General features: G+C 36.8%; 1 protein-coding gene across 3 annotated transcripts in view; it reads left to right on the top strand.

The window, feature by feature from the left end:
- MEF2A (myocyte enhancer factor 2A) overlaps positions 1-19,622 on the top strand; it is a 53,419-nt gene that overhangs the window by 19,142 nt on the left and 14,655 nt on the right. The window contains exons 3-6 of one of the 3 annotated variants that reach the window (XM_009887038.1): positions 7,531-7,584; positions 7,728-7,862; positions 10,906-11,125; positions 11,345-11,404. In XM_009887038.1, the coding sequence (XP_009885340.1) occupies positions 7,531-7,584; positions 7,728-7,862; positions 10,906-11,125; positions 11,345-11,404 (469 nt within the window). The remainder of the gene's footprint in view (positions 1-7,530; positions 7,585-7,727; positions 7,863-10,905; positions 11,126-11,344; positions 11,405-19,622) is intronic. The other 2 variants (XM_009887045.1, XM_009887053.1) reach the window with 2 other exon arrangements.

Here is a 19,622-nt window from a genome sequence, read left to right as displayed (position 1 = left end):
TATTCTAGGAGTGAACAGTGGATTTTGTAGCCCATAAAATTGTTGTTATTTAATAATTGCTTGTGGTTTATCTATTTAAAATAGCATTTCACAGCAAAGATGGTTCAAGCTAGAATTTAAGCTTCATACCATGCCGTGTCTTAAAACCTTTTGTATGTGTTATTTTATATAAATGAGAGTTTGAATCCTGAGTGCCATCTTTATCATATCTTGGAGGAATTTGACAGCTAGCTTTCATGTTTGGCAAGCCAGGGATACATGTTAAAATTTGCCAGATACTGGAAGTGCTCCAACATTTGAAACAAGACTGTGTCTTTTCTTAGAGTGGTATATAACAGGGACACTGATAAAACTTCAAATCATGAACATTTTGTGTCTCTAAATGATGAATACCTTTGCCTACAACTGAAGATAGCAGGGCATTGCCTAAAGGGCTCTTCCTTGTATCGTTAGGCGGGCTTTTATTTTTGGTTTTTAAAACCCTGGAAGAAGTAATTAATACTAAACCTCCTTTTTTTTCCTGATGTACCATACCATTTGGCCAAGAAGTGTAATCATTGTAGCAAACTGTTAAAGTACTGTACTCACAATTTTTGATGTCAAGATATTTTTGCATAGTATCAATTATTTACTTTTGAAATTTCTTTACTGTTATAGTACCACTACTAATTGAGCACAAGTATGGAAAATATTATTCAAGTAAGTTAAAAGTAGAGTATGTCAGTTTTTCAAATTTTACTTGGTATATGTTATTTTGGTTGGGGAGCCCATCGGAAAGAGTAGTGAGGCCTTGTTCTTTTGGAAGTTAAACTCTCCAAGTTGCTTAGCTCATGGAAATGTCTGTTGTAATCTAATTTGTCCTCTTCTGCATTTCACTGAAGTTTTGAAAGCTGGGCACCACTCTGCTTTACTGTGCTGTTTTGGGATGTATGTATTTGTGGCTGTAATGAGAATGTAAAATTCTAACTGATAGCATAGCAAAATGTATTTGAAAATGTATCAGGGGTACTGAAAGGAATAGTGTTAGCGCTAAACTTAAGGAGCCTCCTCACTCAAAGGGAAGGAAAACAGCTTCATAATGAAATTTGCAGATGCCTCAGTGGTTGAAGTTGAGAATATTAATAGAGCCTGAGGAAAATCTTCAAAATTTGTAAACATTACATAAAATAATCCTGTAGATCTAACTATGAAAAAATAAACTAAAGCCTGCAGAAAAAATGTTGATGAACTTCAAACACAAAACACCGTAACTGAGTTGAATTAAATAGTTTTTCTCTGGCAGTTCACCTCTGATGTATACATTGCATTTAGGATTCATTCCTGCTTGTATTTTACACAGTGGTAAAATTCCTATACCAAACACTGCAGGGTCAAGCTCTGAATTTGCAGAACCACATTGTTACTTCAGAGAAAAGAAACAGAAATTATGATACTTCTGAAGTCAAACTGACCTGCAGGAAGTTGAAAAAACTATAAATAGCTTTCAGTGATTAAGAATGCTTCTTGGATACTTGAATATGTTTTATACATAATAGGGGAGAAATTATTATTCGTACACCGTAGTATTGTTCAGGGTGAAGAAAGTGAAATCTTTGTGTTATAAAAGAAGAAAAATCCAGCCTGGTTTTAGGCTCAACTTCTTGGCCATAGTATGTAACAGGAAGCAAATAATAAAGCAGTTGCCGTGCTTTCACCATGACTTTTTCCTATATGTGAAGTCGGTAATGATACGTGCAGTCCCTGCCAGCTGAAGTCTCTCTCTGCTGTGGGAAAGGAGCTGGACTGCATTAAAGGAATATGCTGGTGTTTTTCTCTCACTGAGGTTTCACATAATACGAATGAAAAGTGGGTGGGAGTCTGGTGCTGTGACTGCTGGATTTGTCCTTCGTTTTGTGAATATCTCAGAAAGAAGGTGTGGCTTTTCAAGTAGGCTGTGATTGTCGGTGGTGGCGGAGGCAATGGTTTGCTGCTGCCAAAACGGACAGGCCATTCCTTCTGCCTACTTTGTATCTGTGGTGCTCAGCACATACACTGGAAAACCACCTTATTCCTGCTACAGTTGAAAACAAATCCAGCAAAAATAAGTTTAAATAAAGAATAGCCAAGGAGTATTTTCTATAATTTTAGTGAAGAAAAAGTGACTTAGTGCAGGCTTGAGCAAACATCAGAGTTGGCGTTAGGGTGGTCACGAGGATCCTGCACTTTCTGTGGCAGTAAGTTGTTACTGTCAGTCAGCTTGTCAAACGGCACCCACAGAGACTTCAGCAGTTCCCGTAAAGCATGGGGAAATAACCTTAAAGTGCGGATCTCTGCAGAGATGGAACGTGAGACGGATCCTGTAGGCTATGGTGCGGCTGAACAGCTCTCAGCTATCCTTGGATCTTAGTTTTAGGAATGATTTTTCTTTGTTCCTGAAGATTGATAGGAAAGGCAGTATTGCAGCCTGGGCTAACGGTACCAGCTTTTGCGTTTTATTGGTGTGAAGTTGCAACTTCACAATCTTTTGCCTCAGTGATCTTATTGTTATTCCCATCACAGAGGGATGCTTAGTCTCGTCCTTCCTGCGGAGAGCTATGTGAGCGCTGGGTGGCTGCGTTTGTGGTTGAGGAGCCTTTGGAATTTGGGGCAAGTGGCAGCAATGTCCTCTCCCTCTCCACTATTGCATGGCAGCTCTCTAGAGCATCAAAAAACTGTTTAATTTAATGAATTATCCTTTTGATAACCATGGTGTACATACGTACCGGAGCAGCAGTAATATTTGGTGGTACTAGTGTAGCCTTTCCATTACTTCAGGCCTGAAGAATACTTAACAGTTTTTTAAATTACAGTTTCTTAAAAAGTATTTACTCCAGCTTTGTGCTGCTTCACAGCTTTTCTGTGCTCTGACTGCAACAGCAGAAACAGAACTATCCACTGGTTTTAGATGAAAGGTTTGCCTTTTCCCGAGGAAATCGCTTTTCATTTCAGTCTTAGTCAAATTTTGGAAATGTTTTTCCTTATGATTTGGGATGAAACACAAAAATCCTGTTTGGCCAGCTCTGACAGTGAGTGTAAAAATAGAGCTGTTAACATGATACGTAGTAGCATTGATAACAACAACCATTTCCTTTTTGTGTAACATTACAAAAAACCCAACACTGAAAATGTTTTGAATGAACTGACACTTTTTTTGCACTGCATAACACTTTTTGTGTATGAGGTCATCGTACTTCGTGCTTTAAGGCAGAAAAATATTATTTTTTGAGGTGACAATGAACATAATCAAGTTCTCTACGGTTTTGCCAGAGCTGGTAAAGATCCCAGATCACTAATATCAGAAGTCTTGGCTTTTTAACTATGCTCACTGAATTGGAGGACAAAACATGCTGATTGTGCTCTTTTAACCATTAGCAACACGTCCTTTTGGAGTCAGATGTCAAAACTGGGATCTTTTATGGGGAGGAGCACAGTTGGGGGTTGTCACTTAACTTCGCCTCTGATAGCAGTAATCTGTGTTTATTAGTTCAGAGTTTCTGGTTTCCAGAACTGCTGATGACCAGTATATTGAGCCAGTTTAAGTTTTTGTGAGAGAAGCTGTGTGCAACTGGGCTGGAACAAGTCTTGGAGGAGGTGGTGACTTGATTGCACACTGTGGAGACTCAGCAGGTTTAAAGCTCCTGCATTTCATGTTTCTCTGTTGGATTTTGTGGAAGGAAACTTATGCTAAAATAATTACACTGTGATGTTTGAAAATCGTCTTTGCTTCCTCATCGATCATACAATAAATAACTATTGTATTTTTGTACTCTTTGGTATCTGTGTTACTGCTTTCAGGAAAACTTATATTGAATCGGAGAGAGAAGCTAATTATTTTTTTTGTTGTTTTTATTTTTCAAGAAGCCCTTCTTCTGTTCCTTAGATGCTTCTTGCCAAGGCAAGATTCTTTTCTTAAATTAGCAAAACGCAGTGTAATTAAAAGTTATTTTGCATATGTGTGGGGAAGTTCAGGAAAATATTGGGGCTCTTGTACCATGTGCTTGAATGTAATATTTAAACTTCTCATAGCTAGTCCAGCCGTCCTCATACAATGTTTTCTAAGCTCTGCCATTAAAAAAAAAAAAACCCAACCTAACAAACCCCCAAACAAATTGTTACACTGTTTGCATATTTCAGTTTTACACAGTGGAAGAAAAGCAGTTTAAAACTTCTGGGTCTTTCTGCAATATCAAGATGACCACAGCTGTCTGGAACGCTTGTATTGCGACGTTGTATGTTGCACAACTATATGGTTGTATTTGCTTGATTCTTTAAAAATAAAAAAGACTTCATAACTGCCCTGGTTCATCATAAATACTTTGCATTATTTTCTGAAGAAAATCAGGACTTTTCTCATCAGTTAGTTAATCCTGTCTAATATCAAAGCTGCACAATCTCAGTTACTGAAGGCACAATACAGTGCGTTGGCAAACACATTGGAACAATTTCCAGTAATGTTGCCTATGTCTTAGAGGAAGTGGAAAGTAATACAGATTAACTCAAAGGGCTACACATTCCCTTAGGTGATCTGGAAAATAAGATTTAACAGCAGAAGGTAATTGCAGTGAGCATCCAATAGCAAAACTTGAAATTTAATGTTCTTTTTCCCTCTTGTTGTAGGAAGAAAACTTATGTTCTATATTTGTTAACCTCAACTGCAAACCCTCTGATTTTTCTTCTAAACAAACTTGTGTATCACAGCACAGAAACAAAACTTTCTTCTTGTTACACAAATGTTACTTGGTCTCAGTAATTGGTGTTCCCCCCCTTACCTTCAGAGTTAATAAAATTTCGGTCTCCATGATAATGTCCTGGAAATAGCTCATGGAGGGCGAGTTATTTACCTTAATCAGAGAAGTAACAAATTTTAGCTGTAGAGAACCTTAAGGGTGGAGTCAGCACTTGTTTATGGAGTTCGGCTTTCCTGTGCCCCCCAGAGCTGTTCCCAGCAGTCGTGGCCTGCTGTGTTTTCCCTTGAGTGAGGGCCTGTTATCATGTCTCGCTCTGTAGCCTGTGAGAAAGCTGAGGCTGGGCTGTCTCGCGTAGGCTTCGCCTGGCTGTGTGAACAGATTACAGCATTCCACTTGTTCGTTCGAGCCACAGAGCAGAGATGTTTTACTATTATGTTACTGGGCAATGATAAAGTTGGCAGTCTTTTTATGGTTAGGTCCTCGAAGTGGCAGTTTGTGTTTTAGTGATAAGGAGACAGAGCTTTGGATATCAGACCCAGACTTATTATCTGTAACAGTGAACCGTGGCTTAAATCCTTCCACAATGACAGGAACCCCATCTGGAGTGAAGGTTTCCAGAATCTTAAACGGGAGATACTGAGGCATTTTCCTTCCTCATGAGTCAAAGCAGAGTTAACCCCATTGTTATCAAAAATAAAAATAACCGGTGGCCCAGAGGAAGGATGCACTTTTATATTTAACTAAATCTCTTCCTTTATATTAGAACTTTGACTATAATTTTCAGACAGATCCGGGAGGATGAATTGGCAGCATTACGCTTGAAAGCTTTGACTTGATTGTTTTAGAATTTTGAAAGGAGCACTAATGAAACTCCCATGCTTTAATACTTAAAATTGTTCTAATTTTTTCTCAAAGGAGGTCAACTAGACAATATGTGTGTTTCTTGAAAGATCTTTATTTACAGTATCTAAATACAGCTTCTAATTGTGTCTTGGGCACTGACGCTGAGCACTGTGTAAAGACATATTTGGATTCTATTTACGGATTTCTCTGGGTTGCAGGGGTTAAGCGTAATCCAGATTATACAGTGTTAACATTTTTCCTACTGATATCAAAGTGTAGAAGACTGGCAGGCTGACTTGTTAGGAAGGGTTGGGAGAGGGATAACAGGCTCCGACCTTGAGAGGCCGAACAGCCAGCCCTTGTATGGCCAAGTCCCTATACGTGTCCAGCTGATTGGTTAGAGGAGCAGGATCAGTGCTGTGACAGGTGCTGGAGGAACCTACACCTGTTTTCGCCATATACCGATTTAGTGATTACATTTTTGTGGGAGTTCCAGATACTGTGTGGGATACGCGGAGCGAGCCAAGAAACTTGAGAAGGAATTATAGCTTATGGTGACCTGTGATCCTAAAGAATTTCAGACGGCGTAATTGAGTTTTCAAGTACTGCTTTAAAACCGAAGTAGAAATAGGCAGTATTTTGCATATATATGAATAATGAGAAAGTCTTTTCTGCTTTTTATTGTACTAAAAATTAGTAGATAGCACTTTAAGAAAAAATGCTGTTGAATACTATAGTCTAAACCAAAACATAGTTTGGGTGGTTTTTTTAATCAGGAATTCAGCGTTTTATGGAAACATAGCTTCTATAGGAAAACAAATGCAATTTCTTTATGGTGCTGAGAATGTCAGCTTGCAGATTTCAAATCTTCAGGGTTTTCACTGTAAAATTCATAGAATATAGATAATTCCTCATGAAAAGAAAACATACCCTGCCCTCATGCCTATATAGTCCTTCTGCTGCCTTATGTACTGCTAATGTGTACCTGTTTAAAAATTTATATTCTTTTCCTTTTGAAACTTCTTTAAAACATTAAAAAATTTTCCATAGGCAATATTTTAAATCTTGTTTTGTTATAAATGAGAACTGGCAAAGAAAGATTTCTGATTGTGTAATAGGGTGAAAAAGAAAAACAACAAAGAATACAAATATCTTTCAAAATTTGGTCACGAGACCTGTAGTTTCACATCCTTTCTTTCAGTATCTTACTTGTAACGCCTACATTGCAGACAAGTTTGGGTTTTTTTTTCCAGGGTATGTTGATGTCAGTTCTCCATCAGAAAACAGGAAGTAGCCCAATAAAGCAGTTGCATCAAGTTAGTGTAAAGGATTCTGAAAAAACTTTTATATTTAGCAAACTAAGTCATTTTAGAGAGGGATTATGTAATTTCTTTTTATACTTCTTTGCAGTTCTTGTTATCATGTAGGATGACAGAAGCGCAGGAAAATCCTGCCTGTATAAACTACCGAGACCAAGTGTTACATATATTAATGTACTGCACTTTTTGAATTAGATGGAAAATTGTAGCCACTGTGTTTCTCAGAGTTTAACTGTATGCTCTTTAAAATGTGAATATTAAAATTGGGATGCTAAAATCAATTTATTAAAGATCCAGTAAACTGGCTTTTAATTAGTAGTGATGACGTTACCTCCTTTGCCATAGGATTGAGTGTTCCTTGTATGTCAGGTAACTCTATCAGCCAGTATCCAAAAATGGTTTTGCATGGAACAATGGAGAGCTGAAGTGGGTGTAGGTTAAAGTTACCCATGAGATGGCACCTGGGAGAGTCTGTGCCTCTGAATGAAACTTTTCTCTCTGTGTACTATGCCACTATTTTGAAAGGTTAAGCCTGTCTGGTGAACAGTGAGTTTTGTATGTGAATTTCATGTCGTTTCAGTGGCTCTGAATGATTCAGTAGTATACAAAACTTCTTGGCAAGTTAGTATGATTTGTATGTGAATTTTCCAATTGTATTTCAGACCTTAAGAAAGAAAGGCCTTAATGGTTGTGAGAGCCCTGATGCTGACGATTACTTTGAGCACAGTCCACTATCGGAGGACAGATTCAGCAAACTAAATGAAGATAGTGATTTTATTTTCAAGCGAGGCCCTGTAAGTACTTTTATTTTATCTCTACTTTTTATTTGTTGATCCTTTTTATTAACTTCATTATTTAGGCTCTGAACAAGAAGGAACACAGAGGGTGCGACAGCCCGGACCCTGACACTTCATATGTGCTCACGCCACATACAGAAGAAAAATATAAAAAAATTAATGAAGAGTTTGATAATATGATGCGGAATCATAAAATCGCAGTGAGTACTAAAGTATGGTTTGTGCTTCTATTACGTGCATGAGAATTTTCACAGTGTTTGCTTACCACTGAAAACCACTGCAAAGACGAGAGGTTGTAATGGTTTGAAAAGGGAATATATATTTTTGAGGAAAAATGAGATGCTGATGCTTGATCTTGTTAAAATACATTTTGTCTTAATAAGATTTATCTCTAGCTTCTCTCTTGCACTTTCAGTTTTTCATGTCTTGTGAACGTGAAGTAATGTTTCTGAATTTCAGGAGCCTAGCAGCATTGCCTAATCCTACCTAAAATATTTTTATAAAGATAGATTTTGGCGTGGGATGTAGGATAGTTTATTTACATCTTGTAGCTCTTTATCTGTCTGCTAATCAAGATTTTACAATATGTTACAAGCGGGCAAATAGAATTGAATTAATTTTGTCATCAAATCAGTGGAATTTTATTTTGTTGAAGACTAGATAAAGACTGGTGCACAGTGGGAGCCTCAAAAGACTGGCTTCTTACTCCTATTGAAACTCCTACAGATACTTCCTTGGACACTGAAAAGATACTTGAAAATTTTGTCCTGAGTGCCTAACCCATTTGCAGCCATAAGCCACTCAATTGCTTAGAAAGATATGGTCTCCTATCCCATAGTGTGATCAGAGGATCATTTTTCATTTTGGTGTAACCTAATTAAGAAATGAAATTATCATTATCTGAACCCCACATATTTACTGGGCAGATTGCTCAGTTTCATACATCATCTTCAATTTTGGGATCTAAAGCTTTAGTGGAGGAAGGACTCTTGGAAGAGAATTATTAGGCTCAAGAAGTTTGGGGATAACAGTAGGGTAAATTTTGCCTGGTTTTCATGACATCTAATTTCTATCTACAAAACCAATTGGTGTTGAGCATTACTGGGGAAGTATTTTCTAAGAAAACTAACGCAGAGCTCTGCCACAGCCTTTGAATTTTTTAACATTGCAAATCTTGTAGCAATTAACCTAGCCAGTCCATTTACTTTAATCGGCACAGACCCTGGGGTAATTGAGTAGTGTGTCCCCAAATGACTTGCTGATTATAGGAATTATTTCATTGTTCAGAGCAGTAAGACCATCTTTGGGGAGGTAACAGCAAACTGACAGTCATGACACCCAGCATCACTTCTTTTAGCAAGTTCTTTATACTTGAATGAAGCCAATGTCTTTTGTGCCTGCTTTGTTTTGAAGCTTTTGATATCCAACATTTCTGTGTTGAGACATCTTAAGGCCTCATTTCTTAGTGTGATACAGCTAAATTGCTCTCCCTTGATTTTCTGTGGTCTTCATAAACAGCCTAAATTGTGTGAACATCAGTGTAAATAAAAAAGGCAACATTATTTTTTAGCTCTATAGTTCTGTATTTATAGCTTAAACTGGACCTGTTATGGTTCTATTTCCAGTACGTATGGTTCTGTGTAAGAACATAGTTTCTTTTGTTCTAGTGCAGTCGTTACTGTCAAAGGATAGGAATGAGGCAAAGTGTGAAGAATTCAGTCATAACCAAATGAGTACCATAGATGGGCAGAGGCAGCCTTTATTTGTAAGGTGTGGGGGGAAGCTGTCATTTATTAGCTCTGTATTGAGAAACCTACAGCAAAAGTGTTCGAACTGTTAGCTTCTAGCATTGTTTTAAGCATACTTCAGGTATTTCAAGTTTAGTTTGAGTTACTTCACAGCATGCTGCTTAAAAACAATCTTCTTTTTGTAAATACGAAATGATTTCTTGAAGTAGTTTCCTGCGAAAACAAATACCAGTAGAGCTTGTCATTAGTTAGATACTGTGGATGATTTGCTAGCATTATGTCACTATGCTTCATTACTTTTTCCTTCCGTCTGTGCCAAAAATTTCTTGTAGCAAATGTATTATGCTTTTTTCATTAGCATAGTTACTGTTGTACTTCTAATATTATCAAAATTGTTGTGCAGAAGTATCAATCTAAGTAAATTTTAAGCTGCACATGACAAAAGTGCATTTTTTTAAGTATACTTGGTAGGTCATGAATGTTTGTCATCTGCATTTGACCTCTGAATCAAAACTATTATCTCTCTAGTCTGTCAATAAATACTACTGAATTTTTACCCTTAAATTGTACCTGTCGTAGTTTGTTTCCAGTAATTATGAGAGTTGTGAAAGAAAATAATCTCTTGTTTCAGAAACTCATCACTGTCAAAGGATAGGAATGAGACAAAGGCCAAAGAAGTTAGTCATAAGCAAATGAGTACCATAGATGGGCAGGCATCTAAGCTTTTGATTCAAATAGTTGTTGAATAACAAACATATATACTTCAGAAAAATAGTTGCCTTTTAAACAATGCTGTAAAAACTAGCATTTCAAAAAATGAGATTTGCAAAAAAGAAAGATGGAGCGGTTATTCAAAGCGGGGTTTTGTGGAACACAGCTCAGAATAATGGCAATTGAAATGTTTAAATTCACATTACTGAACTTAGTAAATTTCTGAGGATCTGTTTACTTTTTTAGTCTGTTGAAGAGAAGAAGTTTTAGAAATGTGTAGCAATATTTTGGCAAGGTTATGAATAGAAAATGTTATTACTAACTTTTTCTTTTTTGTGTAATAACTATTTATTTTGTAATGCGCATGTTTATGCTTACAGTTTGAAGGTGCAACAGTTCATTGTTTTGTAGACATGTTAAGCTTGTCATTGCTTTGTAATAACCTAAATTAACTGGTATATTTATTGTATTTCTGAGCTTGCGAATTCATATGAATATCTTCAATTTTCTGTATTTGAACTTCCAGTATTTTAGAAGTTTGAGTAATTTTTTTGAAACTGTAATTCATATGATGTATAAGTGTTTAACACCATACTCTACAACAAATGGATGTTTTAAAATTGTATGCTTACTAGAGTTTAAAAACTAACATCATTAATTTTTTTTTTTACCTGGGTAATTTTTGGCAAACTTTAATGTGTATCTTCATAATGTGCTATTTCTGCAAACGTAGTTAAGGCTAATGTTGTTGTCTTGTGTGTGTTCCTTGTCTTTCCCCCAGCCTGGCTTGCCTGCTCAGAACTTCTCGATGTCGGTTACAGTTCCGGTGTCCAATCCCAACACTTTAACCTACAGTAACCCAGGGAGTTCCCTTGTATCCCCATCACTAGCAGCCAGTTCATCGTTAACGGACACAACCATGCTCTCCCCACCTCAGACCACCCTGCATCGGAACGTATCACCTGGGGCCCCTCAGAGACCACCAAGTACTGGCAATGCAGGTAAGATTTCAGTGCTGTTTTGTTCTCCTTTTTTACCCTCTCTTTTTTTTTTTTTTAATAAAAAGCCCTCACAAACAAACGGAAAACCCCAAGTAACAAATTCTTAATGGTATTGGTGCATTTGTTATTTTTTTTAAATGGTTTTAGTTTTGAAGTACAAAATGATATGATACTGTAATGAGAGCAAGTTAGCTTAATGTTGTGGCTTATTTTTATTAGGTGGAATGCTGGGGACAACTGACCTCACAGTGCCAAATGGAGCTGGTACCAGTCCAGTTGGTAAGTGTGGTGTTAAGTGTTTGTTAAAAAATAGTATTGTCGTTTTAGTTTCACAGTTATTCTAAAGCAATTTTCTATTTTGACTCTTTTGAAAAAGCAGGTGTGGAAGAACAAAGGTCGTAATTTTTTTAATTGCCTTGTAATTGTCAAGTCTTATAAATTCTTATCAAGCATTTAACTCTTTACTGCCGTGGTCTTTCCACTTCAGTAATATTTGCATTTTTTATTTTAATGGTTTTCAGTAGTAGCGTGCTGCTCTTGCTTCTGTACTTCTCTGCAAGTGTAATTGCAGCATTCTAAGGAGATCTCTAGTTTGCCAAATTTCTTACTTTGTATGAACTGCACTGCACTTATTAAACTATTACATTAAAAACAACTCAGCTGTGTTCTCAACTTTAGTATTCATGAGACCTGGATGTTTGATACTGGTTGTGGTGTCAATCAAAATGAAGAAAATACAGACTGTATTGTTTGTATTGCCATGTGTATCTTGCTAATTATTTTCTAGCAGTTACACAAAGAAAGCAATAAATTTTGGAAGCTGATAGCTAGGTTCTGTCTTAATTTTGGAAGCTGATCAGAATTTCTCTCAGAAACAAATTGGAGATCTTGCCAAAAATCAAATTCACAGTATTTTTGTATCTTAAGTAAAAAGATATGATAGCACTTTTTCATTTAAATAATGTTTTGTCTCCCCTAAACAAAAATTAGTAGTCTGATAGAGGGCAGGCAGCCATTGAAATTTATCATGCCACAGAAAGACAAAACAAATGACAGTTCACCCACTTCCCTCGTCTTCCTTCCATTCCTTAAGATCTCTTGGTAACTGAAGGTCAGTTTTGGAAATACACATAACTCTCCTCGGTATGTGTTCATAGCAAGGAATTAGAGAAGCAACTGTTGACCTTTCAGTATTTGCCCACTGGCTACTTAGTGTGGCAACTGGGGAAAAGTTCTTTGTAGATAAAGTCAGGCAATAGAATTTATGAATAAAAAATGCTGAAACTCCAAGGCTGAAAGCACAGGATTGACTTTCCACTCTTTATCCATTCTTTGGCTATGTGCAGCAAAGACATGAAATATTAAAAGTGTGGTTTCCATCGGGTAAGCAAGATTTTAAATGGAGGAAAATTCCTCAGTTGAAAAAAGATTACTATTTTTAGAAATGGTGGAGGTCAGGTGTTGATTTTCATAGTATTTCTCAAGTCAGACTAAATAAGTTTATTATCAAGCCGTTTCAGGCCTCTTTTCCAAAATCAGGCTTTAGTAACAGCCGCCTCAGATTTAACTCCTTCTTTCAATAACCAAATAAAACAGTGGTTTACAGCACTTGCTATAGAGTATTAAACTGTAGAAATACCCAGTTACAGCAGCTTGGTGAACATATTTAATGCAGTAAAATGTTTTTCTTCTTGCATTTATTAATAGTTTATGTGAAAAGTCAAAACGCATCGCTTATCTCTTACTTTCCAGAACATCGCACCCGAAATGTTAAACATATACCCACTCATTTTCAGAAAGATTTTTCGTACAAGTAAGAGTTGTGGCTATACAGGAGAGGTGGAACATCTATGAGAAGTATCTCTAGTGAAACTCAAATACCTAGTTAACACCAGAATGCTAAGCCACAGAGTACCCTGAGTTGTCCGAGTCCCACTTCCTACTAGGATATGGCATGGCTTCTTTTAAATACTGTCAGGTGCGCAGTAACCTTCTCAGTTGTGACCAAAATCAAGAAACCATACATAACCAGATTGAGTAAATCTGCTAACTTGTCAATTTGAGCTTGACAGCTGCCATTGAAGTGTGTGTATCAAACTAATTATGTCTGCAGACAGCAGTGGGTTTAGTTTCTTGCTACATTTACTGACAAATTCACTTTAAAACGCTGTATTTTCTTCTTTTAGCTTTCGGTCTTTTCTTTTAAACTTCTCTGGAACAGAGAATTCTCCTATGGATATAGTTGTGATGGGTCATGTGCCAATTTTGCAGCTTTCCATTTGTAGGAGAGATGTTGAAGATAAAGGTGGAGTACTGGCATACCTGTAATCCCAGATACACTCTTAGAGACAACGGAAAAACCCAAGTCTTACTTGACATTATGAAATTTTGAGCATTTGAGATTTTGTTCCCATTTCATTGAAAGATACTTATACGCCTTTATTTCTGAGTAAAAAGCAAGTAAAGGCCATCTTGCATAGTTGGAACCCAGTTTAAACAAAGATCTTGCATAAAATGGCTCATATTTAGTTCACGAGTCTTTTTCTCAAGTCCTGTGTAACTTGATTAGAATAGATATGATTTGCTTTAGCAGTCAATCTGCCAACTTAACAGTTTTTCTGTGGAAAATAACTTTGAATAAAAATATCTGTCTGTTGTAGCAAAGATTGGTAGGTGGTTTTTTATGTCTAGAACGGAAAATTTTGTAATCATTTTGTAATAATGAGACTTTATTGCACATGCATCTGTCATAACCCTAAAAAAGCATTTTTATTTTTTAATACTTTTAAAATTTTACCCACCACATGAAGACATTTCCTGAAAATTTTCACTTGGCAAGTATATCAGTTTTGAGAGGGGAAAAATGTCCGGGATTATAACAGTACTTGCTTTTGAGCTAATTTTTTTTCCCCTGTTAATTAGATCAAATGTTTTGGAGCTAGAATTTTCATTATGCTGTTGCCCATGGTCAGTGTTAAACTCTGTTCAGTTTGTGATGAGCATCTAATTTGCTTCAAGACTCTTGTATCACCAGGATGTGTACAATTTGCTATTTGTTGTCAACGTCATCATGGCTTGAACACATGCTGCATGTCTATATTATCCCTTTCAGAAGGCTGTGGAGTCTAATTAGGCAAAGTGTAGCCTCACTTGGCTCGGAGTACCCAAATGTGGGGGAGAGTTTCTTTGACTTGGAACTGAAAGGACTTGATGGATGGGTCACCTTCAGATTTGTCATGAGGAGGTCTGCTTCACTATGTTCCAGTAGATCTGGTATTATACTTTGAACCATCCAGAGGTTGCCAATGAAGTGCATTTTCAGTGAAGTTGTCCCATCCTTGAGGACTCTGAGAATCAGAAGGGCTCAAAAGAAGTACCGCTGTTACCCATTCTCTACTTTTTCTTCCATAACTTTCATGTATGATGTTGAGCTGCCTTCATTGCCAAGGTTGCATAAAAACCTTAAACCTTGAGATTGTTGGACTAAGATGAGCTCCCCAAGTTCTTCCCAGTCCTAGGTGATTTTGAAGGAGCTGTTGGAAATGGAGACTTTTTATAATCTTGCAAGGACATAACAATATCTGTCTCTGCATTTCTTTGTCAGTTAAGTAGCCCTTCTGGTCAATAATGCAGTTTATGGACCAAGTTAACCTTCTGGGAAATTGTCTTTTGTCAATTTTATCATCAGGAGAATGGATAAGAAAGGTCTAGTCTGCTGGAGTACTGAATTTCTCTTTGTTCCAGAGCTGTATCTCCTCTAACGTCCTCGCCAATCTCCAGATTCAGAGAATGTGAAGTAACTTTAGGAATATTGAATTTCTTTGGAATACAGCTGAAGGATATACCTACTTGAAAAACTGCCTTGTGAGCTATTGGATCCCTAATAAGAGCCAGTCGAGATCGTGTGTGTTCTTTTGTACTGGCCTCAGAAGGATTATGCAGAGGTGTAACTGACAGCTTGCGTGCACCTGTAAACCGCTTGTACATTGCCAGAAAGGGATGAAGACAGAGAACTGTGAAAGGCCACACCTGTACATGGTTCCCTTTGTCTTCAGGGCTTGGCTGATTGGGAGAGCTTTTTCTATGTGTCTGATGATGAAAGAGTTTTTCAGCTTGGTCTTTCACAAGTCTGAATCAAGTGGCTAACAGTGCTGCAAGTCTGAAGAGTACACCAGAAGGCTTCAATTACAGAACAGCTTTCTGTGCATACCTTTTTATTCATGTTGTTTTGTTTATTAAATGAGAGACACCCCAATGAGAAGTATCCAACTAATTCTGCAAAAACATACCTCTTGCAGACATTTTGCTTGAAACGGGATTGATGCTATCAGCCTCTTCCTTAAGAAAACGGTCTTTCTTCTCCCTCCAGCCCCACTCTAACTCACCAGTGTATCATCTGCATCAAATAAAAAGCTTGGCACTATTCTTGCAGATGGCCACTTTAGTAAAGCAGCTGTAAACCTTGAGCATATTCCTACTTAAGGTTAGGCATTACTTGGTGGTTTTTCTAATCTGCTATACTCTCTCTTCAGTGTGACAGGCAGTATGGTGTCACAGGTAGTCGTTCACTGGACAGAGCCTCCTCACTTTCTAGCTTGTACTGAACGGGGTTTGATTTAACGTGTGTTCAACTGACGCTAAATGCAGTGGACAAAGGTTCTTGCTCTGTCATGTCAATAGCATTGGCATAATGTTTTGCCTTGCTCTGATCTTTAAGATTGTGCAGGTAAATACAACAGTCGGTGTTTCACCCGTCTCCAAAGAAAAAGTTGAAGGATCCCTGAAGAACACTGAGAACAGCCTACTTAACAGTCTTAACAGCTTCTGAGCTCTCCTCAAGGAAAAGGAGTACTGAAAGTGTACTGCAGACCAGGTGGTTCACAGGGTGCAAGCTGAACCCTTTTCCTTTGCTAGATGTTGTCAGCACATAACAAAGTTTGATCCATCCATCATACTCTGATTAGATCAGCTCACGAGAAATGACGGGCTGAAATCAGTGTGAAAAATATGCTGGTAGAAGAAAGCATTTGAGGTGGTTTTTTTAATTGTAGCAATATCTCCTTGGAAACCACCCATCCACACGTGGTCTGTTCAACCCCTGAACTACCCTTAGATTTTAGCTGAAATTTCATATATTGTTATGTGTGCTCATTGTCTTACCATAATTTTTGATTTACTAAGCGATACAAGACAATTCTGGTTAGAATTTGCCACATACATAACAAGTTATTAATCTCCCAGCTGGATTAAAGTATTGCAGCATATCTGTTCGTGTGAAATCTCAAGATTCGTATAATGTCACCTTGCCCAGGCTACTGCAACACACATCCTCAGATAATCTAAACATATTCTGTTGTGGGTTCTTTACCATTCTTTACATTGGCTTTGTATAGATACATAGAAATCAACAGGTTCAGAAAGTAGAACTCTGATTTCATTAACTGTAAACTGTTTAGTTGAAAAAAGACATAAAGGCATTCAATTGACACTGCTAGTGTTTCTCACAAAGCTGAAAAACATTTAGATACAAAAGCAGTATGCCTTTGTTTTAGGTTTGCTGCTGCATTCTGAATAATAACTCTTGTCTTGAAGAAAGCCCATTTAAAATCTAAATACCCTTGAAAATTGTCTCCTTTTATGTAGCTTTACGCAAAAAAAAATTTCCAGCAACCTGGGAAATGAGGGCTTTTTTAGTTTTATAACATGAGTAAGCATTCCCTTGGCATTTAGTCGTGTATTTCTTTTTGCTGCATTTTAATGTCTAAAGTTCTTCCTTAGAAATATAAATCTTACATCAGACGTTTCAAAATCTTACGTTACTGTCAAAGGAATACTTTAATTCTAATCATAGTATTATCTGAAGTATTGATTTGTAAAGATTAGTGGAAATATATTTATTTCAGCTGCCTTGAGTTGTTATAGTAAAATCTTTCCAAAGCTAGCTGAGGGCTTAGGCTTTTTGAAATGACAGTAGAATCGACAGTGATTTCTGTGCAAAGCTGAAAATGGTAAGAACTGCAAATGCTGCTGGTTCGGTGTTTTTTTTTTTTTTCCTGATTTCCACTTAAAGCTGTCATACTGGAAAAAAAAAATGAGCAGCTATTGCACATAGAAATGCTATTGTTGTATTTACTTGCAATATATTTGTTCCCCTGCTGCCCTTCCCACTCCCCCCCGTGACCTTCCCCCCCGTCGTACATGTAAATGTTTTTCTTTAAATATATTTTTATCTGGTCTTCTAGATACATAGTGAATTGATGGCTTATTGCAAACACAATTTTCTGTTTACTTCTAATTGTGTGGCATTTGTTGGGTTGTATGATGTCACTTGAGGCATAAATACTTATTTACTACTGTTCTTATTTTTGCTTAATCTTATATTGCTTAGCTGCTTGCCTACAATTATTTTCCAAAACTGTGTATAACTGTTCAGTTTCTCCAAAGGTGAATCACAAAAAAAAAAAAAGATTAATGGCATCAATGACTGTAATTTATTCCTTGAGTAGTAATAAGTACATGGAGTACTTTCCAGCCACGTGTGTTCATTGTTTCAGCTGATGTGATTTATATAGTGAAATATGAGTCTGGCTCATGTAATTGCATGCTACGTCTTGGGCTGCAGGACAATAAATGAGATTAAGCTGTATTATGTTTCTGAAGGCAGAATATACAGTTGTTAAAATGGGTGGGTTTTAACATTTAGCTTCAGAAAAGAAGTTATTTCAAAATTAAACATTTTCTGGCTAAACAAGAAGTAGGCTAATGTACATTTGCAGTGTTTGTTATCATAAAATCTAATTAAATTATGATTCATATAATTGAGAGCTTATCATCTTTGCATTGGTGTCTGTTTTCCAAATAAGTGTTTCAAAAATGCTTTCATAGTCTGTTTTAAAGAATTAGAGTTGAATAAAACTCTTCCAATGGAAGTAAAAACAATAGTCTTTTTTTATACTTGCATACGATTTTATATTCTGTTTCCATTTTTCAGTTTGACAGTGTTTTTAAACATAAAGTAATTGTCTTTGGGGGGAGGATCTATAGTAGGTGGGGTAGATACCATTTCCGTATTATACAAAATAGTAAGTAGAATTTATGGGGTTATTAAAGGCTCAGTTTGGCAAACTGCCGTATAGTTGCATCATCCTGTAATCATTATCTTTTTCTGGCTCCTGACCTTACTCTAAGAAATACCATGCTTTTAGTTATCCTTTCCCTCTTCACTTGTAATTTGATTTTCTGATTAGATTATTAACAGGGGAAAAAAGCTTTAAGTTTCATATTAAAAATGAATATTCTACAGTCTTATTGCAGCTCCAGCATATGATTCTACAAATAATCTATATAGATACTTCAGTGTTTGCTAAACATTCAGTGCTTGCTATTCATAACAAAGTGCTGCCATACCTGTAGTATTGCGCACTTACGACGTTTTTTTTCTCGCATTCTCAATATATTTTTCTAAATGCTTATTTTGAGAAATGTTCAGCCTTTTGTCAGAACAAATGCTTTGACTCTGCCTTGCCGCTGAAAGATACTGTGCGGAGAGGCAATGGCAAGGACTTCGTTGTTTTTGACAGCACCACTAAAAGCATGAAATGTTTCTGAAGGGTTGGCAGAGCCTTGTAATAAGGGCTGCAGGAAATGACTGTATTGGGTGTGGAAGACAGACACTGTCCAGATTTAACACACGAGCTACCGAAATACTTGAAAACAGAGGACAGGAAATGGTATCATAGGATAGACTAAAATGCTGTACAGAACTTCAGAACAATAACACTTTGTATAAACAATGAAGTTTAAATTCAACTGAGAACACCACAGCTTTGGCATATAAAAGGTAACACTGACAGCCTAGTGAGTAATAAAAAGCTATTTATTACTTAGATCAAAGCCCAGACTTTACTTTTTTGTAACAGGAAGTTCTTTAAATGTTCTGGCATTTTTGATGAAAATGGAAGATACTGTAACAATTCTTTAGATATAGTTTGGTGAAAATGATGCTGTTTTCTAATAATTTTTCCTCCCTCACATCTGTTTCCAAATCTGCTTAATTTTTACTTTCTCTTCATTGTGCAAGACTTGTCTTGTGATCTGATGCTATGTAGGCTGTCTGTAACTAATGTTTAAACTCATTTATAATGGATAGGTATTGATGTGTAACTGTACTTAACAAAACTATGTTTCTATGAGAACTGTCTCACCATTTCAGGAACATTAGGGGTAGCACAGAATTTAACTTCTGGGTTTTTTTGGATGGTTGGTTTTTCTGTGTGACCTAGCTGTGGCTAGTTTTCTCCTAGCAGTTAAGAGTATATTTAGCTCTAGTATGTATTCTCAGCTCCAGCCAAACTTTCCAGCCACTTTAACTACATTTTATCACTAACCTTAGAAGCATCCCCATAAATTCTGCTGTTTTCTGCTGAGGAATGTAGATGATTTAATCATGAAATGAGGTTTTGCTGTGGTTTATAATACAGAAGGAAGAATGCTGATA

This window comes from Charadrius vociferus, unplaced genomic scaffold (assembly GCF_000708025.1).
Source record: "Charadrius vociferus isolate BGI_N301 unplaced genomic scaffold, ASM70802v2 scaffold190, whole genome shotgun sequence".
In the NCBI taxonomy this organism is placed as follows: domain Eukaryota; kingdom Metazoa; phylum Chordata; class Aves; order Charadriiformes; family Charadriidae; genus Charadrius; species Charadrius vociferus.
This window is presented reverse-complemented; position numbering and strand designations above follow the sequence as displayed.